Source organism: Papio anubis, chromosome 16 (assembly GCF_008728515.1).
Source record: "Papio anubis isolate 15944 chromosome 16, Panubis1.0, whole genome shotgun sequence".
In the NCBI taxonomy this organism is placed as follows: domain Eukaryota; kingdom Metazoa; phylum Chordata; class Mammalia; order Primates; family Cercopithecidae; genus Papio; species Papio anubis.
In genome coordinates this window covers 28,328,264-28,353,830 of record NC_044991.1, presented here as the reverse complement: position 1 = coordinate 28,353,830, position 25,567 = coordinate 28,328,264, and the positions used below count along the sequence as shown (strand labels likewise).

Below are 25,567 nucleotides of genomic sequence, written 5' to 3'. Positions count from 1 at the left end.
CTCGGCTCTGTCATTGATTGCATCATCACCAGGCATTTGGAGGCAGCTCGTTGTGAAACGCAGGTTGGCAAACTGCAGCCCACAGGCCAAATCCAGCCCATTGCCACCTGTTTTCATGTGACCTAGGCCTTAAGAATGCTGTTTATAGTTTCACACACTTACATTCTAAAGGGTTATGTAAGTATCCACATAGTAGCCTCGATTTTGCCTTTCAGCCACAAAGGTAAAATTAGTTACTATCTGGTCATTCAAGGAACGTTCAGCCAATCCCAATACTGTAAAGTCAAAAAAAAAAAAAATCTTGGTTCAAACCCCGGCTCTGCTGCCTGAGCTTCTGATCCTTCCTAGGCGTTAGCTGTCTGAGTATCCCCTTGGCGAGCAGCAACCACCAGCTCCTTGCAGAAATACAGCAAGGCTTGGATCCTGGACAGTGAATGGGATCGCCTTACAAAGCACAAAGCCAAACCCAAATGCAAAGTTCCAGTAAAGGGAGGGATCCTTTCTCTCCTGCAAGTGTGCCAGAGAGGGAACACTGCAAGATCTGTGAGGAGGAGGGTCTCCAGGAGTCAAAGTGCACCTTGAGACAGGCCCACCAAGTGGAATATTCTGAAGGAAAGCGTGGCTTCCACTGAGACATCTGTACCCCACGGGAGTGACAATGTTCATTGCCGGTGTTCTTCCTGTCCTTATGCCCTCCAGACTGACCAGCCCATCTCCAGCACCGGCCAGCTCAGTACCAAGACAGCCCCTACTCCAAATGGCACTAAGAATGCTTGGGAAAGACTAACAGGCTCTCCCTGCAGGAAGGATGCCTTGCCTTCCGATCCCAGGTGACGCCTGCAAAAGGGTGGGAGGCTGTTGGGAACTGGTCTTCTGTAACAAAGGTAAATTATGGCCCCAAAGTACCTAATGTGCCCCTCACACTATAGCACAGAAACACGGGTGGCCACACACGCATGCCTGCTCATCTCAGTGCTGGCCTCAGCACATGCATTCCTGACCAAGTGGGGCTGTACTCTGGCTGGCAAGACACCAGCTGGCACTACCAGGCCTCCTGCTGCCAACCACCTGCCTGCACATCATCACCTCCGCCCTGGCAGACACCCCCATGCTGCCATCTCCCCCATCCACGTGGGCAGGGCCTCCCGCCCCACGCTCTGCACTTTGGCAGGTTTCCCCAGGTGACACCTGCACGGCCTCTGAAATCCGTTCCAGTCCTGGTGGTGATCTATAGACTGGCCAGTGGGCAGTAAGGGAGGACAACAAATCAGCCAGCAAAGCAGTGTCCTGGTTCCCGTTAAGGGCACACACCGAGGCCACTCCACTCCAATCCATGTCACTGCAGGAAGCCAGACAAAACCAGGACCCTACAGGAAGGCTGCTTAGACATCCACCAAGAGGGATTTCCAAATAATTTGCTGGGAACTCAGAGCGACATGGCTTAATTTTATCTAGAATCACAAAACTAACGGATCTTAAAGATGCTGCCATTCAGCTTCATCATTTTCAGACAGGAATTCAGAGGCCCAAGGAGTCTATGTGATTCACTGGAGTCAGAGTGGCGGCCAAGGGCACAGTTAAGATGGGCCACACAGAGCAAGAGAGGAGCAAGCGTGGGTCCCAGCTCCAGAATCCATGAGCTGGGATGGCTAAAACTGAACTGCTGGCTCCCAGTTGTGAGCACTGGAAAATAAGACGGAACACCCTCCACGGTGCGGGACGACTAGTCAGTGCTGAAGAAGGGTCCATTCCTCTCCTTTCCTCCCCAAACCCGTGATACCACGCTGCCCTCCCTCCAAACATGGCCTCACCATTATCTGCTCTCCCTCCAGCCGAGACCATCCAAACCCACTGCCTGCACAGGGAGGTGTTTGTCCTCCCATCCCAGCCCAGCTTCTGCCAGCCAAGTACAGCCATGCAAGTCCCTCTCCCTTTGTAAAAACCCTTTTCTACCATGGCCTTCTGCTTCCTTGGAGCTTCAATGAAAGCCAAGCAGGAACTCCATGAGCCACAATTAACTGGACAATGCTATCTGGCAGATCTAACTCATGATGCACAGAAGCTGCCAAAATGCTTTTCAGATTCAGTTACAAGCAGCCTACAACAGCAATACACTAGCAAACTTCACAACAGACAAGGGGACAGTAAGTTCTTTCCCTACCGAGAACCACAGCGCCGACAAAGAACTGAGTGTCACACAGCCAGTGGCCTCAGGAAACTTCTCGAATGAGAGTGGAGCAGTGTGACCCCAGCTCAGGGCTCCTCCCTATCAAGGCTGGGCTGTTTCGAGGGTCATCAAGGAATCGGGAATTACCATGGGGCCCAGTCTATCACAGACTCCTCTGACCCAAAGCAAACCTTAATCTCAGATTCTGCTTCTCTGGAATGAAAATCCCACATCACAATTTTGGATTTTTGGAGGGTAAGGCTCCATACAGCTCAGACTTTTTAGCACCTGATGTAACTACTTCAGTACAATCCTGAGAACAGAAGTAGGGCAAGAAAAAAGTCAAAGAAGAGCAGGCAATTAACCATAAAGCCAAGGGCAAACTGGGGCAGGATTTCTGGAAGGTGACCTGGCAGCAGCCATCAAGGGTCTTAAGACCATCCACATCTCTGATCTGGTAAATCCAGTGACAGAGGCCCACCCTGTCATGGGCAGAAACTCATATAAAAAGGTATTAACTTGGCCAAGTATGGTGGCTCGCACCTGTAATCCCAGCACTTTAGGAGGCCAAAGCGGGCAGATCATTTGAGACCAGGAGTTTAAGACCAGCCTGGGCAACATGGCAAGACCCTGTCTCTACAAAAAGAAAAAAACGACAGAACGAGTGTGGTGATGTGCCCCTGTGGTTCCAGCCAGTCAGGAGGCTGAAGCGGGAGGACCACAGGAGGGCAACGCTGCAGTGAACTCTTACTGCACCACTGCAGACGCAGAGCGAGACGGCATAGCTAGACCCTGTTTCAAAAACAAACAAAAACAAAAACCCACAAAAAAATTAATTCACTGAATGTAACTAATGCCACTGAACTGCACATTTAAAAATGGTTAAAATGACCCAAGTGCCCATCAATGAATGATAGATTAAAATATATATATACACAAATAATTGAATTATTATTCAAGCTGAATAATATGAAAATGAAAGGAAGGGATTCTGAAACACAGTAAAACACAGATGAACTTTGAGGACATTATGTGAAATAAGTCAGTCACAAAAAGACAAATACTGCATGATTCCACTTAAATGAGGTTTCTAGAGTTGTCAGATTCATACAGACAGAAAGGAGAATGGTGGTTACAGGGACTGGGGGAGTGGGGAAGGAGCACTGTTGTTTAATGGGTAGAAATGAGTAGAGTTTCAGTTTTGCAAGGTGGAAAGAGTTCTGGAGATGGATGGCAGTGATGGGTGAATGACAGGAATGTACTTAACACCATTCAGCTGTGTGGCTAAAAATGGTAAATTTTATGTTACATTATTTTACCATAATTTTAATTTTTAGTGGTTAAAATGTCAAATTTATATATTTTACACAATTTTAAAAAATTAATAATGTAATATACCAAAACCAGTAAATTGGCTGCTTTAAAGGGTTGAATTGTATGGTACATGAATTACCTCAGTGAAGCTGTTTAAAAAAAAGAGAGAGAAGTTCGCTGAAACATTATACTAACCAGCTGCATACAGAATCACTCGAAATGTCCAACAAAAATTCATTAAAATTAGATAAATTAAACCATAACTCCATTACAAAGTAATAATATGGCCCCTAAAAATAGTATTTACACAAGATTTACTAATACATGGAAATGTTCACATTAACTAACAAAGGCTGGACACCCAACTACACAGCAACATCTTAACTATATATAAAAAAAGTATACATAATTATCTCAAAAGTTGGCAAGAAAATTAAACCTTCCTTCATACTGCACAGAAACCTTCTCCATGAAGAGATCTGCTCCCCTCTTGAGATGCCAGCCTTTCAAAACCTGCAGCCAGTGTTCACGGACTCCCAGAAACAGAAGGGTCCGAACCCTGAGGGCTAGAGTCAAGTCACCCAGGGAGCTTTTCAAAAAACCCAGACTCACTGGGAAGAGAAAAGCAAACAGTTGTGTGTGAACTGCCTATGAACAGGGTAGGCTCTAGAAGGGGCAATCCAGCAAGGAAATGGGGACTTAGTCCTAGAACTGCCAGGAGGTAAGCACTGCCAACGCCCCAGGTGAGCTTGGGAGAGGACCCCAAGCCCCAGCGGGGAATGCAGCCCTGGCAAACACTTCAACTGCAGCCTGAGGAGACCTCGAGCAGAGGAGCCAGCTCTGCTGTGCCCAGAAACTGTGACATCAAAAAACAAACTCATTAATCAGATCAGCTGCGCACATGTGTGTGACTTTTTAATTACATGGGCAGGCAGAGTAGGGACCTACTGCCCTTGGCCTCTGCCAGGCTAAATGTTCCACTTCCTGTAACCACTTTGTTCCTTGGGCTTGGGCTTAGCAGCACCAAGCACTAGGAGACTACGGCCTCTCAGGCCTGGATACGTCCACCAGCACCAGGCAAGACTTGGGCTCCTAATGCCATGTATCAGCCTGCTGACTGGCAGAAGTCCTGGTGAAGTGAAAACATCCCCGACCTTTTTCCAAATGAACAGCCCAGCCCAGCCTTTGAAAAGCCCCCTTGGCCAGGCATGGTGGCTCATGCCCGGAGTCCCAGCACTTTGGGAGGCCGAGGTGGGTGGATCGCTTGAGCCCAGGAGTTTGAGACTGGCATGGGCAACATGAAGACACCTCATCTCTACAAAAAAATACAAAAATTAGCTGGGCATGGTGGTGTGTGCCTGTAGTCCCAGCTAATTAGAAGGCTGAGATGGAAGAATCGCCTGAGCCTGGAGAGGTCAAGGCTGTGTGGTGAGCTGTGATCGCACCACCGCACTCCAGCCTGGGTGACAGAGTGAAACCTTGTTTCAAAATTTTTTTTTAATTAAAAAAAATTAAAAGTCCCCTTGTAGCCTGGGCAACATAGTGAAACCCTGTCTCTACAAAAAAATTAAAAATTAGCCAGGCATGGTGGTGCATGCCTGTAGTCCCGCTACTTGAGATGCTGAGATGAGAGGACTATTTGAGCCCAGGAGGTTGAGGCTGCAGTGAGTCGTGAGTGTGCCACTGCACCAGCCTGGGCAACAAAGCAAGACCCTGTCTCTAAATAAATAAATAAAAAGCCCCCTTTGAGCTTCAAACCAAAACAGTTCTGAAAAAAGAGTAGCCAAGGACAGATCACCAGTCCTAAGCCACCAGCTCTGGGCCACCCTGGGTGTTTGAGCCCACACGGTGGCACCTACATATCTGAGGATGTTCCCTAGGAGGAAGTCCTGCTCCAGCCTTTGATGTCCAAGGTCTCGTCAGTGTCATGCCCCGTCATGCCGTCTTTTTTTTTTTTTGAGACAGAGTGTAGCTCTGTCACCCAGGCTGGAGTGCAGTGGCGCCATCTTGGCTCACTGCAAGCTCCGCCTCCCAGGTTTACGCCATTCTCCTGCCTCAGCCTCTGGAGTGGCTGGGACTGCAGGCCCCCATCACCACGCCCAGCTAATTTTTTTTTGTATCTTTAGTGGAGACAGGGTTTCACCGAGTTAGCCAGGATGGTCTCCTGACCTCCTCATCTACCCGCCTTGGCCTCCCAAAGTGCTGGGATTACAGGAGTGAGCCACCGCGCCTGGCCCTTTCTTGTCTTAAAATTCAATAAAGTGACCCTCCTCCCTTGGGAATGACTCCAATTAATTCACAGACTTGAGGGCAGGGAGAAAGGAGAGACAAAGAAGAAAACATCCATTTTCCCCTCTCCTTTCAGATCCATCCCCTGCACTCATGGGGGCAAAGGAGACAGGGCACCCCAGTCCTACCACCACCTTCCCCTGCATCCCAACAGCTGACTGCAATAGTCTCCACCCATGGAATTAGGAGGCAGACCCCTAGCTGGCTTTCTGGGGGCACAGCTGCCCCACCCAAAGCAGCAGAGGCTTCCACAAGAAGCCCCAGGCTTCCTGAGGAGTGAAAACAAAGCACCTCTCCCAGCCTGCCAGCCCATCCCCATCAGCCTTCCCAGACTTCCTTGCCAGAGTTTCTGGAACCTGAGACTATGGCCTTAGCAGGATAAATAAGCAACCGCGGGGCTCACAAGGGCCGGGGAAGCCAGGAGATGACACAGGCATGCCGGACCGAGTCTCCGATGCTTCCTCAGACATCCCTTTCTAGAGTCTTCCTGGCTCTTGCACAGAGAAGAGTCTGCTGGAGCAACTCACACCATCTGGCCACTGAAGAAATGCCACGGGAGAGGAAACCAGACTTATGATAATAATCACAACCTGCATTTGTTAGGGCCAAATTCTTTTTTTTTTTTTTTTTTTTGAGACGGAGTTTCGTTCTTGTCATCCAGGCTGGTGTGCAGTGGTGTGATCTTGGCTTACTCCAACCTCTGCGGGTTCAAGTGATTCTTTAGCCTCAGCCTCCTGAGTAGCTGGGATTACAGGTATGCACCACCACGTCCAGCTAATTTTTGTATTTGTAGTAGAGACGGGGTTTCGCCATGTTCGCCAGCCTGGTCTTGAACTCCTGATCTCAGGTGATCCACCAGCCTCGGCCTCCCAAAGTGCTGGGATTACAGGTGTGACCCACTGGGCCCAGTCCTGTTAGGGCCAAATTCTAACAGTACCTCACCAGCTGCTCCAGGAAACAAGGGCAGGCCCATGCGACTGCTCCTGGACAAGATGCCTCCCTTGGGTGGGTTCCATGAGTTGGGCTGGTGCACAGCAGTCCTGGATCCCAGATCCTCACCCTGCTCCACAGCCCCACAAGGCCAGGCTCTGCCCCAGGCACCATGTTCCTCTTCACTTGCCCATGGCCACCAGCCATGGGGATCAGCCGCCATAGCCACCCTTTCGTTCCCCTTACCTGCGGTGGCCTCCCACCAGGAAAATGCCTTCAAAGCATAGCCACAGCACGTCAGGCCCATGGACTGGACCCCTGCAAAGCCACATCATCCCTGATAGCTGTTCAGTAGTAACCCAGTCACCTCTCTGTGGGGGCAACCAACCTTCCCATAGACCCACACACATCACTCACCTTTCTGGAGCCCCTACTTGGAAGAATCTCCCCCTGGGACTCTGGCCCACCAATTCCCTCCTCGGCACACAGACAAAGATGTGGCCCCATCCCTGGAACAGAGCAGGCCAACGGTGGACACTCGGGGAGCACTCAAACCCCAATCCTGAATCCTCACTCCCCTCCTCCCCGCTGCCAGAATGCTGGATACTGCGGTCCATATTTAGTGCTCTGGTCTCTCCTATACTCACTTGGAGCCTGGCTTCTGCCCTTCATCCCATAACCTCCTAACAGTCACTTCCTTTTAGCCCTTCTGCAACATAAACTCCCCCACTTCTTTCTCTCATGTGACCTCCCCTTGCATCTCATGGGACGCAAGGCCTGTGGGTCTGCTCCGGCCCTCCACTCCACACACCCTCTGCAACCCCCACTTCTGTCCTTCCTCTTCATTCCTGGCCTGGTCATCTCTCCTAAAGGCCCACCCTGAAACCCTCCAGCACAGCCCTCGCCATCCGCATGCTCACACAGCCTCCCCTTCTGTCACCCCCTCCCCAGAACTGGCTCATATTCCTTGTCCTCTCCATCCCTCCCCACTCCTCCCCACCTCCCCTCAAGACAACAGCTCTAGGTACCTGACTCCCACTGGGCTATCACACACACTCCTGCTAAACCCACCTTCCCAACGCAAAGCTCCAAAGGCACCCCCTCTCCTGCTTAACAACCTTCAGTGGCTCCCTATTATCCTCAAAGAAAGCACAATATCCTCAGTCTGGCTTCTGAGACCCACAGAGGATGACCCCAACTCTCCTATCCACCCTCACCTTCCCTGTTGCCCACATTTTACATCAACTCTCCAACCAGAGCCTGCCACTTTCTGAGCATACAGTGCGCCCTCCACAGCCTCAGGTTCCACACCTGCAGATTCAAGCAACCTCAGAATGAAACTATTTGAAAAGAAATAACCAACAATAAAAATAATACAAATAACAATACCGTGTAACAACTATTTACAAAGCATTTATATTATATTAGATACAGCCATGCCTTGCTTAAAAGGGGATATGCTGAGAAATGTATCATTAGGCAATGTCGTCTTCATGCAAACATCATAGAGTGTACCTACGCAAACCTACATGACAGTCTACTACACACCTGGGCTACATGGTACAGCCTATTGCTCCCAGGCCACAAACCTGCACAGCATGGTACTGTACTGAATACCATAAGCAATCGGGACACAGTGGTATTTGTTTCTAAACATATCAAAATATAGAAAAGGTACAGTGAAAATACAGTATTATCATCTTACGGGACCACCGTCATTAACCAAAATGTCATTATGTGGTACATGACTGTATTATAAGTAATCTCAGGATGATTTAAAGTGTACAGGAAGATGTGTATAGGTTATATGCAAAAGCTAGCTTGCCATTTTACATAAGGACTGAAGCATCCAAGGATTCTGGGGTCCCCAAGGGCAGGGGTCCCCAACCCCTGGGCCATGAACTGGTATCAGCCTGTGGCCTGTTAGGAATTGGGCTGCGGCGCAGGAGGTGAGTGGTAGGCAGAGAGCGAAGCTTCATCTGTATTTACAGCAGTGAGATTGCTCCATTACTGCCTAAGCTCTACCTCCTGTCAGGTCGGCAGCAGCATTAGATTCTCGTAGGAGCAGAAGCCCTATTGTGGCCTACTTATGCGAGGGATCTAGGCTGTGTGGGCTCCTTATAAGAATCTAATACCTGATGATCTGAGCTGAAACAGTCTCATCCCGAAACCATCTTCTAACCTCTGGCCTGTGAAAAAACTGTCTTCCATGAAACTGGTCGCTGGTGTCAAAGAGGAGGCTGGGGACTGCTGCGCAAGGGAGTCCTGGAACCAATTTCCTGTGGATATTAAAGGACAACTGTACTGAACGCTTCTAGAGCCCGACCTCTTGCCCACATTCCCTGCCTGGAACACCCTCCCCTCCACAACCTCTTCCCCTAAGAAGCAGGATAGATGTGAGGTTTCCCTTCCCACACAGCCCCTGGCCCTGATCCATCCACAGAGCCTCACCACCTGCCCTATGTTACCGTTATTTTAGGTGCCAGCTTGTCCTGGCTCCCACCCTGGCCTGCTGGCTCCTGGCACCTATTTAAGGACTGTATCTGAACCATCTTTTTATCTGCCTGCACATCTAGAGGGATGCTAGCACTGAACAAACCCCTCCTGAAGATCAGTGTTTTCCCATCAACTCTGCCACTTACGAAACACTGGAAGCTTAACACTACTGAACTGCACACTGAGAAGTGGCTGAGATGGTACATTTTATACTAAGTGTATTATACCACAATTAAAAAAACACACACACATTAAAAATGAGGGAGAGAGAAGGGATCGTGGTGACTGCAGAAAGTGGCTGACTGGCACTGTCCTGTCTTTCCATTTTTGTGGAGATTTGAAGATGGCAATGTTTTTTTATTTTTTAAAATTTGTACCTATTATGAAAAAAGCAATGGTTTTTATTTTTATTTTTTTTTAATTGTTTTTAATTTTGAGAGTTTCACTCTTGTTGCCCAGGCCGGAGTGCAATGGCACGATCTCGGCTCACTGCAATCTCCGCCTCCCGAGTTCAAGCGATTCTCCTGCCTCAGCCTCCAGAGTAGCTGGAATTACAGGCAACTGCCACAATGCCCGGCTGATTTTTTGTATCTTTGGTAGAGATGGAGTTTCACCATGTTGGCCAGGCTGATCTCGAACTCCTGACCTTAGGTGATCCATCCACCTTGGCCTCCCAAAGTGCTGGGATTACAGCTGTGAGCCACTGTGCCTGGCCGGTTTTTATTTTTTGAGATAGCCTCGCTCTGTCACCCAGGCTGGAGTGCAGTGGCAAGATCTCGGTTCACTGCAACCTCTGCCTCTCAGGTTCAAACAATTCTCCTGCCACAGCCTCCTCGAGTAGCTGGGATTACAGGTGTGTACCAACATGCCCAGCTAATTTTTGTATTTTTGGTAGAGACGACATTTCACCACATTGCCCAGGCTGGTCTTGAACTCCTGACCTCAGGTGATCTGCCTGCCTCGGCCTCCCGAAGTGTTGGGATTACAGGCATGAGCCACCACTCCCGGCCAAAAAAAAAAAGCAAGGTTTTTATGTGTATTTATTTATTTGTTTTTTAGAGATAGGGTCTTGCTTGTTCTGTCGCCCAGGCTGGATGGAGTGCAGTGGTGCAATCATAGTTTGCTCAAGCCCTGAATTCCTGGGCTCAAGCCATCCTACCACCTCAGCCCCTAGAATAGCTGAGATTACCGGCACATGCCACCACGCCCAGCTCACTTTTAAATTTTTTGTAGAGATGGGGTCTTGCTATGTTGCCCAGGCTGGTCTCAAATTCCAGCACCTCAGCTTCCCAAGGTGCTGGAATTACAAGCATGAGCCACCACGCCCAGCCTGGCAACAGTTTTCAAATCAAGAACATCTGAAAAGCAGGTTTCAGGTAACAATCCATGTTTCCAGAAACAAATGTGGAGATTTTATCCATGTTCCTAAGGGAGAAAGTGGAAAGCTTTTGGAAGTCAGAATTTATAAATGAGTTCCATTTATCACTCTAAGATTTGGGCAAAAATAAACAGTGCTTCTGCACACCCCCACAGAGGGAACAGGCTATGCCGAGCTTCCACTTAACTAGGGTGATTCACAAAATCAGAGCAGAACTCCAACCAGTCAGACGGCGGCTCTGAGCCCAGCACAACCACCTCCGTGCCTCAGGGACAGAGAACTGAACGTGGGCATTGCCAGCCCACCCTTTGCACCCTTGGGCTCACGCCAATGCATCACTTCACAAAACTGGGGAGGACTGTGGGACAAAGATGATCCTATCTACCCAGCTAAGGTAGAAGTCAAATGAGCCCTGGGGGTGACCTTGAGCCCTCCACCTAAAACCTCCCGACACTCAGCTAAGGGGGTTCTTGTCGCTCCTCCACAGGAACCCCTGTGAGAGAAGACATTCTGCAAAATGCAACAGGCTACACAAAGTACCATCTGCCCAGCTCCCTCAAGCACAGGGCAGCTCAGCCTCTTTGGGATTTGCTGCCCAGTCACCACCCAGACAAGGCAAGGAAAGGCCAGAAGGAAAAATCAAGGCGCTGGCAGATTCGATGTCTTCTGAGGGCCCGCTTCCTGCTTCATAGACGGCATTTTCTCACTGTGTCCTCATATGTGAGATGGTGTTAAGAGTCCCTCTGGGGTCTCTTTTAATAAGGGCATTAATCGCATTCACACGGGCTCCACCCTCATGACCTAATCACCTTCTGAAGAGCCTACCTCCTAATTATACTGTCACCTCTGGGGTTAAGGTTTAAAAATAGGAGGCTGGGCATGGTGGCTCACACCTGTAATCCCAGTACTTTGGGAAGCCGAGGCAGGCAGATCACCTGAAGTCAGAAGTTTGAGGCCAGCCTGGCCAACATTGTGAAACCCTGTCTCTACTAAAAGTACAAAAAAATTAGCCAGTTGTGATGGTGTGTGCCTGTAGTCCCACCTACTTGGGAGGCTGAGGCACGAGAATTGCTTGAACCTGGGAGGTGGAAGGTTGTAGTGAGCCAAGATCTCACCACTGCACTCCAGCCTGGGCAACAGACAACACTGTCTCAAAAACAAACAAGCAAAAAACAAAGGGGGAATCTGCAGGAGGATACAAACATGCAGTCCATCACATAACCTTTAAAATGTAAGAACTCCACTCGGCCCAGGGGGATTATGGGAGGAGAATGAGGGCCCTGGCACACCCCTGGGTCCCCCCGGAGCTCATACTGGTTATGCAGTGGCTGAGCCGAGTGAGTGAAATGTCCATACTAAATTATGCATTTCTCCTTAAAATTTTTTTGCTAAGTGGTGTTGAATCTACTGACATTAGATGCATGAACAGGAGACTCTATGAGACCAGACAGGAGGCCAGATGGTCTGCGCCCGCTACTCCCATGAAGCCCCCAAGGGGAAGGGTCGTCCTCTCCAGCTGACAGAAGCCAAGGGAGAATTAAGTCGCTGTGTGAGGCCACACAGTGGCAAGTGCCAGGGCTCTGGGCAAGTTCAGATCTTTTCCCTTCAAAGCCTGCATTCTTTCCCTGCACTAAGTCAACATATGTTGCCTGTAGGCTGCTTCGAATGCTCATCAATACCTTGTCACGTGCAGAAAATCTCTCCCTACTCTACAAGCATACAAACTGACCCCAGTAGCACTTTAAACATGGAAGCATGTCAGGCCTTTAAAGTGAAGTGAATCTTCAAAAGCTCTTCTTGAGCCAACAGTGGCACTTGAGTCGAGGATCTCCTCGGGCTGCTCAATTTCTGGCGCGCTCTCTCTCTCTCTCTCTCTGTGGCTGCTGCACAAGGCCCCCCTCTCTTCTTCTGGGGTCCCCTTGGTTGTGTCCTGGCCTTGCCTGGAGATGGTTCCTTCCCAGTGCTCCCTGGTCACTCACCTGGCTCTCTGGGCCCTGCACCTGGCCCTGTGCACACACAGCCGGCTACCTCTGTGTATCTCCGCTACATTTTCCCAGCCAGATCTCGTCCCTCTGCCCCTCCCAGAACCTGCACAACAGACCACTGTCAGCAGCAGGTCAGCGTTCACAGCCCTTGACTGTTGGTGGGAAAAGCAGATGGATGGGCAGTGGCCTTCCAAAAGTTCTGTCTTCTGGGGCCCCCTGCCACACAACTTGCTAGAGAAGCCTTACCAAAGCATCCCAGAAGGAGCTATCAAGAGCCGGGAAATCTCTATCTTGGAGATTTGCAAAATAAGAGGGGGGAAACATGTTCCTAGACGGCTGACGCCTTCAAGACCCAGACTAAAGGCTGGGCCAGATGATTTCTATCATGGCACTTAGGTTAATGAGGTTGTCTTCCCACCAGACCAAAGCTCACCTGCTGGAAGGCCTGCCTGACCATACTGAGTGCCATCTGTGCCCGGCACAGCAGGTGCCCAAAACCGGTTTGCTGAGCAACTGATCCAGGTCTCCTCCACCTCGGCAGAGTCGTTCTGTGTCTGCTCTCCTGTGATTAACACAACCACTCAGTCTGAGGAGAGAGGCAGCGCCAGCCCCTCCACCAACCACTTGACCTTGGGCAGGTTACTCCAGGCCAGAGTGTTTGTCTCACACCCCCTCCGACTCAATCAGTGGAGGGAGTATAATTACAATAATCCTGCTCCAGCCACTTTACAACAATCTTTCCAGGGCCCATGAAGCAGCCTCCATGAAAATCATATTTACTACATCAGTGGGGTGTCTGGTCTTCCCACCCCAGCCCCAGGAAGGTGGGTCTGTGAATGTGCTGATTGCTCTGCCCAGGGGCACCAGCCACCATCCAGATCTACAGGCATTTTGCAAGGTCGTGGCAGTGAGAGCTAGGATCCAAGACTGCTAATTAGCAGGCCCCAGTCTGAGGATTCGGGAAGCTCTCTAAGGGTGAGCCAGGGAGGGCCAATCATCAGCAAAGAAGGAAACAGAACCAGCAGGATAATCTCCAAAGCCAACAAGTTTCATTGCCGGGCCACCTGTGTCACTATGCCCCCGAAACCCACCACCACTTATTAGACGTGATAAAGTGGGGTTGGGCCAGAACAAGGGAAGGTCTGAGCAAATAAAAATCTCAGAGATGGCGCGTATCATTCCATCTTCAATCTGCAAACGCCCACGGGGCTCGAGGCACAGACCTCCGTGGGCTCAGGTGCATCGTCACATCAAACACCGTTAAAGGGTCAGAGGGTGGCCCATCCCGCAGGACACCACAGCAGGGCATACTCTGTGCTTGTCTTAAGGATCCTATCACCCTAAAGAAGGAAGCCAGACAGACAAAGGATTAACAGGAAACAGCTGCAAATATACCGTTAAAGAAAGATACACGGGGAAAATGCTTTGACTTTAGAAAGGTTTTGTTTGTTTGTTGTTATTGTTTTAAAGACAAGGCCCTTGAAGATAAGCCTTTCCGTAAATCAATGAATAAAGCCAAGAAAGGATTTCCATGAAGATAGTGCCGGGCACATAGAAGATGCTCAATAAATACCTTTGAGAGATTGGATAGGGAGAGGTGGTTGCCTTGGTTTAAGAAAGGGAGATAGGCTCATGCCTGTAATCCCAGCACTTTGGGAGGCCGAGGCGGGCGGATCACGAGGTCAGGAGATCAAGACCATCCTGGCTAACACGGTGAAACCCTGTCTCTACTAAAGATACAAAAAAGTGGCAGGCGTGGTGGGCCGAGCCTGTAGTCCCAGCTACTCAGGAGGCTGAGGCAGAAGAATGGGGTGAACCCGGGAGGTGGAGTTTGCAGTGAGCTGAGATTGTGTCACTGCACTCCAGCCTGGGTGACAGAGCAAGACTCCGTCTCAAAAAAAAAAAAAAAAAAAAAAAAAAAAAGCTGGTAGGGAGACATAAACCAAGATAAAGAGAAAAGAGATGGAAAAAGTTGTGTTAATAAATTCAGGCTGGGTGCAATAACTCACATCTGTAATTATTCTCAGCACTTTGGGAGGCCGAGGCAGGAAGGATCGTTTCAGGCCAGGAGTTCGAGACCAGCCTGGGCAACAAAGCAACAAAGACCCTGTCTCAACAAAAATTAAAACTTAGCCAGGCATGGTGGCATGAGCCCATAGTCCCAGGTACTCAGGAGGCTGAGGAGAGAGGATCGCTTGAGCCCGAGAGTTTGAGGCTACAGTGAGCTATGACTGTGCCACTACACTCCAGCCTGGGCAACAGAGCAAGACCCTTTATCTATTAAAAAAAAGTAATAAATTTTAAATTTAAAGAAAAAAATTAAAGAAGCTAAGGAAAGAACCTTAGCAATAATCTATTCCCACCCCTACTTTTGGATGTGGAGAGAGAGGGCAGCACATGAAGCTTTAGCATGCAGTTCTCCTGATGCCTGGCTCAGTGTCCTCTCGGCCCTGCTAGGTTGCCTAAAACCACATGACACTTGACTCACATTCCTCCTAACAGGTCTGAGGGAGCCGACACAAGCACCATCTCCCTCTGCCTGGCAGCCCTTTTCTCTGCTGCCCAGTAGCGGACTAACCAAGTGTTACAAGCTAAGCCATGCCTCACCCACCATATGTTGATGTTCTAACTCCCAGTACCTGGGAATGTGACTATATTTGGAAATAGGGCCTTTCAATAACTAAGTTAAAGTGGGGGTCTTTACTGCCCACCTTAATCCAGTCTGACTGGTGTCCTTTTAAGAAGGGAAATTTCGGCCAGGTGCAGTGGCTCACGCCTGTAATTCCAGCACTTTTGGAGGCCGAGGAGGGCCGATCACCTGAGGTCAGAAGTTCGAGACCAGGCTGGCTAACATGGTGAAACCCTGTCTCTACTAAAAATACAAAAATTACCCAGGTGTGGTGGCAGGCACCTGTAATCCCAGCTACTTGGGAGGCCAAGGTAGGAGAATTGCTTGAACCTGGGAGGTGGAGGTTGCAGTGAGCCGAGACCATGCCATTGCACTGCAGCCTGGGTGACAAGAGTGAAACTTCGTCTCAAAAAAAAAGAAGGGAAATTTGGACACAGAGAGATGCCAGTGGTGTTCGTGCACAGAGAAAAGACCATGTGCAGAGGCAGCAAGACGATGGCACCTGCAAGCCAAAGAGAGCCCTCCAGGGAACCAGCCCTGCTGGCATCTTCATCTTGAACTTCTGGCGTCCAGAAGTGTGAGAAAAGAAATTTCTGTTATTTAAGCCACCAGTCTTGGTATCTTGTTATTGGGACAGCCTTGGCAAACTAATATTCTGGGCCACTTCAAAGCTAAGGGCGTGAAGGCTCAGGGAAGATCGCCATTGCTAACGGGTGTTTTCCGGAAAAGAACACCCCTGTGAAGCATCAGAGCTGGGAGTTAACTCAGTCTTAAGACTGAGAGTGCTAGGCCAGGCGCAGTGGTTCACGCCTGTAATCCCAGCACTCTGGGAGGCCGAGGCAGGCGGATCATGAGGTCAAGCGATCCAGACCATCCTGGTCAATATGGTGAAACCCCATCTCTACTAAAAATACAAAAAATTAGCCAGGTGTGGTGGCTCACACCTGTAATCCCACCTACTTGGGTGGCTGAGGCAGGAGAATCACTTGAACCTGGGAGGCGGAGGTTGCAATGAGCCGAGATCACGCCATTGCACTCCAGCCTGGGCAAAAAAAGAGCGAAACTCCAAGAAAGAAAAAGAAAGACTGAGAGTGCTGCCCTGGGGAACTTCAAAGCCCTGCTTGAATGAAATCAGCCATGCACAGTTACATGAGGAATGTAGGAGAGGCAAAATCATGGAGACAGAGTAGAAACGGTGGCTTCCAGGAGCTAGGGATGAAGGGGAAAGGGGAGTTAAAAGTCTGATGGATTATAAAGTTTCAGTTTGGGAAGATGAAAAAGTTTTAGAAATTGACAAGTGGTGATGGTTGCAAAACAATGTGATGTACTTAATGCCACTGAACTGTACACTTAAAAATGGAGAAAATGGTGCATTTTATACTATAAATTTTAGCCAGGTGCAGTGGTTCAGGCCTGTAATCCCAACACTTTGGGAGGTTGAGGCGGGGCGGATCACCTGAGGTCAGGAGTTCGAGACCAGCCTGGCCAACATGGTGAAACCCCGTCTCTACTAAAAATACAAAAATCAGCCAGCCGTGGTGGCACGCACCTGTAATCCCAGCTACTCAGGAGGCTGTGGCAGGAGAATCACTTGAACCTGGGAGGCGGAGGCTGCAGTGAGCTGAGATTGTGCCACTGCACTCCAGCCTGGGTAACAGAGCAAGACTCTGTCTTGGAAAAACAAAAAAAATATTAAAATTTAATAATAATAAAAACAGTAATGAACCTCTAACATGTTACATGGATACTGTATTTTAATTAAAATAACTACACTTTCAAAGGGGGAAAAAAACACCCTGTTTGAGCCACAACAGTTGTATTCTATCTAGCCAGGGTCAAGATATTCCCTGGGGTTCATAGTTAATTTAATTCCCCAACACCCCGAGTCTTGATCCAAAAAGCAGCAGCCTCTGCCAAAACTCAGACTTCCTCTTTGGTAACCTGAGAAAGCTTCCAAGATGCCCATTCATTCACTCTAAACAGGGGACCCTCTCAAATCACAGGGGTGAGCTGCAGCCTGGGCCTCAGGCACTGCTGTGTCCTCTCTCAAGTGTGCTAAAGCTAAAGCACATAGCTCACCTGGGCTCTCTGTCCTGGTGAGGGCAGCAGTCACAAACACAAGCCCTCCTGGCCATAGGACTCCCAACCAAGGAAGGGAGGGGGCTATAAAGCTAGAAGCAACAAACTAAGCAAAAGGCACACTCCCCTGAACTCAGTCAAATCAACAGCACTCCCAGCACCTTCTTTAGTGAAATGTTTCAGAATGCTCCATTCTGTTCCCAAAACAAGTCAGCCTTCCTGAACCAGAGAACGCTTGTAAAATTTGATCTAGACTCTGCTTCTGTGCTGTTGATGCCTTTAGCAGCCTCAGACTCCACCCAGATCTGCCCACTCTGTCTCCACCCATGGAGAGGAGCCTGTACTCAACTGAGAGGTGGCCACGAGGCTCTGGCCTTAAGAGATGACGATGGAGCCAACTCCAGGCCTGGGTGACCTTTCTCTGCCCCACAGTTACTCAAACTGGCTGCCAGTCCAGTCCATCACCCAAGGGAAAAACAATGCAGTGGTCACTCTGGCGCCAACACATCGCTGGAATCCAAAGGGCAAATTAAGCTGCTTAATAAAAATGTGAAAACACAGGGTGGCCACTCACATGAAGTCCATGAAGAAATACAAGATCTGTCCTGTCTCAAGACCGACACCTGGAAGAAGGTTGACAGGCACACTGGGCTGTTTGGATCAAGAATTCCTCAGACCTCCCAACACAAACAAATAATGAATGTGTTTGAGGTGATGAATATGCTAATCTCCTTGATTTGATTATTATGCATTGTAGATATGTATCAAAATATCACAGTCTCTGAATAGGTACAATTATTATGTATTAACAGGGAAAAAAAGAAAAGTAAAAGGAGGAGGCTGGGTGTGGCGCCTCACGCCTGTAATTCCAGCACTTTTGGGAGGCTGAGGTGGGTAGATCGCTTAAGCTCAAGAGTTCGAGGCCAGCCTGGGCAACATAGGGAGATCCAATCTCTACAAAAAAAAAAAAAAAAAAAAAGATTGAGAAAGAGAAGGAGAAATGTCTGGTGTCCCAACTGATATTGAGCCAACTGCAAGACAAATAAGAGAGCCCCTCCTCCCCAATGCCAATCAGCCTGCAATCACAGAATGTGTGGGTGAGGCTAACTAGACCATCCTATTTCAGCCCAGTCGGCCCACATCAGGAAAACTGCCTAGCCAACTAGAGAACTGTGGGGGGAAAAAAAAAAGTTGTTATTTTAAGCCACTTTAAAAAAAAAAATCCTCTGAAAGTAAAGTACAGGGATGAAATGAGAAAAAGACAGAGTAATTGATCAGTCAGTTCCCAATGATCAGTAAAATCCCCCAGCCCCATGGGCTATGAAAGGAGGAAGGGCGCTTCCAGTATGTGCTATGCGTAAAGCTCAGAACCAGGTTCCCTGGGAGACCCAGAAATGAACCAGTGATTCCTGCCTTCAAAAAGCACACAGTTGGCCCAGAGTGGTGGCTCACGCCTGTAATCCCAGCACTTTCATAGGCTGAGGCAGGAGGATCGCTTGAGCCCACGAGTTTGAGACCAGCCTGGGCAACATCGTGAGACCCCATCTCTACAGAAAAAATAAATAAAAAATAAATTAGCCAGGCAAGGTGGTGCACACCTGTGGTCCCAGTTATTTGGAAGGCTGAGGTGGGAGGATTGCTTGAGCCTGGCAGGTCAAGGCTGCAATGAGTGGTGACTGAGTCACTATAATCCAGCCTGGGTAACAGAGCAAAACCCTTTCCTGACAAAGAGAAAAAAAAAAGGCCGGGCGCAGTGGCTCACACCTGTAATCCCAGCACTTCGGGAGGCCAAGGCGGGTGGATCACTTAAGGTCAGGAGTTCCAGACCAGTCTGGCCAATATGGCAAAACCCTGTCTCTACTGAAAACACAAAAATCAGCAGGGTGTGGTGGTGTACACCTGTTAACCCCAGCTACTGGGGGGCTGAGGCAGGAGAATCACTTGAACCTGGGAGGCAGAGGCTGCAGTGAGCAGCGATCACGCCACTGCACTCCAGCCTAGGCAACAGAACGAGACTCCATTTGAAAAACAAAAACAAAAACAAAAAAAAACCACACAATTTCTGCCACCACATGGATGAACCTTGATAACATTACATTCAGTGAAATAAGCCAATCACAAAAAGACAAATATTGCAGGACTGGACTTACATATCTATCATAGTTGAATTCAGAGACACAGAATGGAGAATGGCGGTGCCAGGGGTTGGGGCGGGGAAATGAGGAGTTATTATTTAATGGGTACAGAGTTTCAGTTGGGAAGATGAAAAAGTTCGAGATGGATGTTGGTGATGGTCATACAACAACGTGAATGTAGTCAGCACCACAAAACTGTATGGATAAAAATGGTTAAAATGTTCCACTTCCTCACTTGACTGGCTTTACCCCAAAAAAAAAACAATTTAAAAGGGTTAAGATAGGAACTTTTGTTATGGTTATTTTACCAAACTTTTAAAAATTACAAAAATGGTAAATTTTATGTATATTTTACCATTTAAAGAAAAGCACACAGTCTAGAATCACAGGGCAGATGTGGGTGACCCCAAGCCTTTGCTGCCATTTTTCCTTAGGGCAAACGGCTACTCTCTGCTCTCCAACTTCCGCTGACTGATCAAGTCCTCTTCAGTCCTGCCACTTCTGGAAGCTTCTCGGATCTCACTTCCCTTCAACACATACACGTGTGTGTGTGTGTGTGTGTGTGTGTGTGTGTGTGTGTCTCTCTCTCTCTTCCAGTAACTTGTAAGTTCCCAGATGGCAAGAACCACACGCTCCTTCTGTGGGTTCTGCACAGTTTTACAGCAGGGCTCACAGCCATCTATCATTACCCCCACAGGCGGGCCCAGGGTGCAAAGACTGGAAGGACCCCCTGAACCTCCCCAGTGGTGCTTTGCAGGTAGCAGTGTGGAGTAGTGGGAAGAACACCGCAGGGCCCCCAGGTTCCAGATGGAACAGCTCTGCATTCACACAGAGACCCAGAATCCCAGCCCTGCCGCTTCCCAGTTGTGTCTTTACCTGTAAATGGGCAGCCCCACCCCAGGGGGACAGATGAGCCCATGAGGGGCCCTATAGGAAGCACTTTGTCACCGTGCCCACGGGTGGCTTCGGCCCCCTCCCGTGAGGGCCCCTCAACTTGGAAATGGGACGGTCCATTCATCCAAACAGATTGATTCTGAAGTTATTAGATCCGGACCACCGCGGAGCATTAGGGCAACTTCCTCCCCCCACCCACCCCATGAGTGATTTTCCTCATTGTTCCTTTTCAGACCAGCAGGCTCCACAGCCCTCTAAAGAACATCAGTAAACAGTTAGGCAGAGACAGATGGCTGAGCCAGTGAGGATTCCTCTTTCCACGCCAGCCACACATGGATGCACGTCAGAGCAAACTGCCGGGCAAAGAGTGTCAAGGTGCCCAGGGCTAAAACAAGCAGGAGTTGTAAAACCTAACAGGATCCAAACTCGTAGACTGTACAACACCAAAAGTGAACCCAAATGTAAACTCTGGACTTTGGGTAATAATGAGGCGTCAATGCAGGTAGGTTCATGGACTGTAACAAACGTGCCCCTTGGGTGGATGCCATCCCAACAGGTAGGTTCATGGACTGTAACAAACGTGCCCCTCGGGTGGATGTTAACTGGGCAGGTTGTGGGGGTGTGGGCGTACGGAGTGTATGGGAAATTGTGTACTTCCCTATCAATTTTGCTGTGAACCTAATAGTGCTCTGCAAAAAATTCGTCTTTTTTTTTTTTTGAGACGGAGTCTCGCTCTCTCCCCCTGGCTGGAGTGCAGTGGCACGATCTCGGCTGACTGCAAGCTCCGCCTCTCGGGTTCCTGCCATTCTCCTGCCTCAGCCTCCCAAGTAGCTGGGACTATAGGCACCCGCCACCACGCCCGGCTAATTTTTTGTATTTTTAGTAGAGGCGGGGTTTCACCTGGTCTCGATCTCCTGATCTTGTGATCCGCCCGCCTCAGCCTCCCAAAGTGCTGGGATTACAGGCGTGAGCCACCGCGCCCGGCCAAAAAATTAAGTCTTAAAAAAGAAAAACTGTCTGAGGGAAAATAATCTCTTTTAAAAGATGTTTAAGTGACCTTAGGCACTAAAAACGTCTAAGAGGCCTGGTGAGGTGGCTCATCCCTGCAACCCCAGCTACTCAGGAGGCTGAAGCTGGAGGAATGCTTGAGCCCAGGAGTTTGAGACCAGCCTGGGCAACACAGCAAGACCCTGTCTTTACAAAACAAAAAAAAATGATAATTAGCCCAGTAGAGTGGTTTGAGCCTGAAAAGGCTGAGGTGGAAGGATCACCTCAGTCCGAGAGTTTTGAGGTTGCAGTGAGCTATGATCATACTACTGCATTCCAGCCTGGATGGCAGAGCCAGACCCTATCTCTTAACAACAAACAAACAAACAAAAAACATTTACGGGGAAAAAAATAAAACCTAATGGGAAAGAGACTGTGGGACCTTCAGGACATTCAGAGAAGAATCCAGAAAGTGCTAACAGTGGGCCCAAGTGGTAAAATTAACTCCTCAGCCATTTCCTGAGGACCTGCCCTGTGTGACTCAAGGCACTGGGCTTTCCATCCTTCTATAATCATTCCTATTTTCATTTACTGACTTGCATTCAGGGTCTAGTGATGTGGTGGGCAACATGGCCAAGTCTACAGGAGCTGTAGGAAAGGCTGGGCCCAAGGTTCTGAAAACCCACAATTCTTCACCAGCAAAGATTATCATTTCAATTTGAACATCTCCTAAAAACCTCTCATTTTCTTTATTAATAATTCTCCTGCACCACAGCACTGAGAGCCAGTTCAAGTTGGCTCGCCTGACCAACAGCTGGCCAGACAAGGCTGGTGCCCAGTAACCACAAGGCAATCCTCCAGACCCGGAACGAGCTGAGGTGCCTGCAAAGCAGGCTTCTGAATAGTACAGCCTTCCACCCCCGCCCCCACATAGGGACTTAGGGAATGCAGCCGGGCCACACTGCAGGTCGGAGTCGAGGAGCCGGACTCCACAGGAAACCCCGGCTGCAAATGGAAGATCAGCAACTGAAGTACCTAACACAAACAGGACAGAGTGCCCATCACAAAAAAGGCTGCAGCTCTAAGAGCCAAAAATAGCCTCACTTGTTTCAAGAGGATTCCGACAAACCAAGCACATCCAACTCCTCCATCAGCAGAAAAAGAAAAATCAATGAAGCAGAAAACCAGATCAGCTTAACAGGGACCAGGACTCCAAGAGATTCCCGACAGCCTCACACACACCCCAGCCCACCCTTTCCTTACCCCAACGGCAAACAGTGCCTGGATCTCAAAACACAGTCCCATCACCCAAAACGCCTGATGGTATTTTCATCTAGCACAGAAGTAACGTGTACAATCCCATAGTTTTAATCTTAGTGCTAGAGTCTGACCACAGATTGGAAGCCCCGATGGGTGCTTATCCTTGGCAAGATGAAACAGCAGGAGCACACTGGAGGCTCAGCAAATGGGGCTGGGTTAGCACCATAGAGGAGCCTGGTGGTGAATGATGGGTGCAGCCTCCCATCAAAGCCAGGCAGATTAGAACGGGTGTGGCTCTGCTTCAGCCCCAGATAAAATCCCCATGTAGTTGATTTTCGGTGGCCCACTGAGTCACAACTGTCTGTCGCCTCACTTCCTTCTAATTCCTATTCTCACCTGCTGTGACCTGCCCGTTCAGGGCTGCTGGCTAGCAAGCAAACCTGACACTTCTATGGCCTGGGAGCAGCTAGCATATCTCAGGTTTCACAAATGTTGTCATATAACCCCTCCAGAACAGGATCACTGGGGTGGCGGAGAGTGTCCAAGACATAAATCCGTCCCTGCTAACAGCATCCGATCCGGGCGCTACAGATGACTCCGGCTTTTATGCCATCCTCACTGCCCGGCGTGGAGAGAGTACAGGGCAAGGAGGTTACCACCTGAAGCATCTTCCTCCAACTCACAAGCTGTACTTCACAAACACATTGCTCTAGAATGAAAGGAACAAACCACCTCCCATTCCTCACAAGACCATCCTCAACCCAATCCCATTCCAAACACTAACAATCTGCGTTCAGGAAGGAGGAGGGAATGGAGTTTGTTCGGGTGCAGGATACGCGTGAACCACAAGTGCACCCGATAATCACTCAAAAGTTACCTATCCACTCCTCCCTCCCAACTTGTTTTGTATCCTCTACTCGTCTCTAGTTTTCCTCCCCGGTGCAGGTGTGCCCACGCACGTGGCGTGAGGAACTCACCTGCGTCTCCATGGAAGGTGCCCTCCCCATCGTTGGGCCAGATCTGCCCGGTCTTGCGGACGCCCACGATGGTGGCCTCGGACACGACAACTGGGCAGTGCCGGTGCCGCTTATGGCACTGCGGCGTGGGGGGACTGCTGCTCTCGAAGGACTGTTGCGAGTTCTGCGAGGGAGAGCGGCTCTTGTCCCGGAACATGCGGTAGGTGGTGGGGCTTGGGGACACTCGGCTGGACTGGCCGGAGGAGAAGTCCTCCTCGCTGGAGGTGAGGTTCTCGTTGGAGCTGCAGTCCGGGGTATAGCCGCCTCCGCAATCCTCAAAGCTCCGAGGGGAATAGGACCTGCGGGGCCAGGTGAGGCGCTTCTCCTGCTCAGAGGTGCTCTGGCTGCGCAGGAGCGGGCCCTTGCCCTCTCCTTCCATCATGCCCCCGACATAGATGCTCTGGTAGGGCTGGTACTCCAGGGGCGGCCAAGGTGGCCTGCTACCTCCATTGGCGTTGATCAGGTTGTCCTTCAGGAAGCGGGGGTTCAACTCGGCGTCCTCGTAGTCGCCATCAACGCCGCAGCTGCTCTCCGAGCAGCGTCCCCGGTAAGGGGGCCTGGAGGCATCCCCCACGCTCGAGCCCGCGCTGTGCTGGGACTTTTTGCGCTCCATCTGCATGGCCTGGCTGCCCAGGGAGCTGATGCGGTCCGACACCTCTTTGTCGTTGACCTTCACCAAGCCGCGCTCGTGGTGAAACTCGACGTTCACGTAGAAGGGCTTCTCGGCGTCCGCCCCGGACTGGCCATGGCCCTTGCGGATCCGCTCGAAGTTGGACCTTAGCGCCGCCACGCTGGCGGGGGGCCCCCGGTCATCCCGTTCCCCCGACGCGGCGGCCCCGGGCCTGCGGGCGGCCCCGGGCTTGGGCTTACCCGGGGAACCCTCTCCGTCCGGCCGGGCCTCGGGTTCCTCGGCGGGCGGCGGGTCGGCTCCGTCGGCGGGCGCGGGCTGCGGGCGCGGCGCGGGCGCTCGGGGCTCGGAGGCGCCGTCGGGGCCCTGCGCCGCGCGCCGGAAGCCCCATCGCTGCCGGTCATAGCTCTTCTTTTCCTTGGCCAGCAGCGTCTGCAGGTATATCATGCGGAAGCGCTCCTGGTTCACCTCCTGCTCCAGGCGCCGGATAGAGGCCTTGCAGCGCTCCAGCTCCTGCTCGATGTCGCCCACTGAACGCAGTTCCATGCGCGGCGGCTCCGAGTCCGGGAACTGCGCCTTCCACGCCTCCGCGAAGCCCACCGGGTCCACCATGGCGCGGCCGGCCTCACCTGCGCCGCCGGGCTGCGCGCGGCGCCCGTCTCAGCGGCGGCGCGGCGGCCTCGCCAGGCCCGGCCCCGGGCGCCCGGCGGCCCCCATGGCCCCGCGCAGCGGCGGCGGCGAACAATGCCCGCCCACTCCCTGATGGCAGGTGAGGCGGCGCGGGGCGCTAGGCGGCGCGGGGCGCTGGGCACGCGGGGCGGGGCGCGCTGGGGGAAGGGCGCGGGCTGCGCGCGCCGCTATTGTGTGCGGGGCTCCTCCGCACGGCGAGGCGCGCGCGCTGCTCTCTGCTCCGCCAGGCCGCCGCCAGACCCCGGTCGCGGCCCGCGCGCTCCTGGCCTCTCGCTCCCGCACCGCCGCACAGCTCCGCCGCCTCAGCTGCTGCCGCCTCAGTGGGCGCTACGCTCGGCCAGCCCCCTCTCGCCGCACTCCCGCCCGGCCCGCACTCTGCGCCGCAGGAAGGGGAGGGCCGGGGGGCGGTGGCCGCGGCGCGGCTGACGGAGCCAGGCGGGCCTCTTAAAGGGGCCGCGCCGTGGGCACAGGGCGGGGTCCCCCGGAGGCGGCTCCCCCATCGAGCCGCCACCCTCCCCCCGTCCCTGTGCCTTTTGGGAAACTGAGGCCCTAACAACGGCGAATTGGACTGTTCAACTCGCAGCCCAGGGGTCCCCCATAAAAAGGACACCGGACTCCCTGGTCCAGAAAGACCTTTCCAACACAGAGGTCCGGGCCAGTTTTGCAGTCCTGAAACAGGAACACTTGGCT

The 25,567-nt window shown here is 51.0% G+C and overlaps 1 protein-coding gene across 3 annotated transcripts in view; it reads right to left on the bottom strand.

Moving 5' to 3' along the window:
- BCR (BCR activator of RhoGEF and GTPase) overlaps positions 1 to 25,227 on the bottom strand; it is a 135,609-nt gene extending 110,382 nt beyond the window's left edge. For 2 of the 3 annotated variants that reach the window (XM_031656459.1, XM_031656461.1), the window contains exons 1-2: positions 23,521 to 24,922; positions 8,836 to 8,979 (exon numbers count right to left, since the gene is read on the bottom strand). In XM_031656459.1, the coding sequence (XP_031512319.1) occupies positions 8,836 to 8,979; positions 23,521 to 24,799 (1,423 nt within the window). In that variant the 5' untranslated portion in view covers positions 24,800 to 24,922. Of the gene's footprint in view, positions 1 to 8,835; positions 8,980 to 23,520 lie in introns of all 3 variants that reach the window. The other variant, XM_031656460.1, reaches the window with a different exon arrangement.
- Between the last annotated feature and the right edge of the window lie 340 nt (positions 25,228 to 25,567).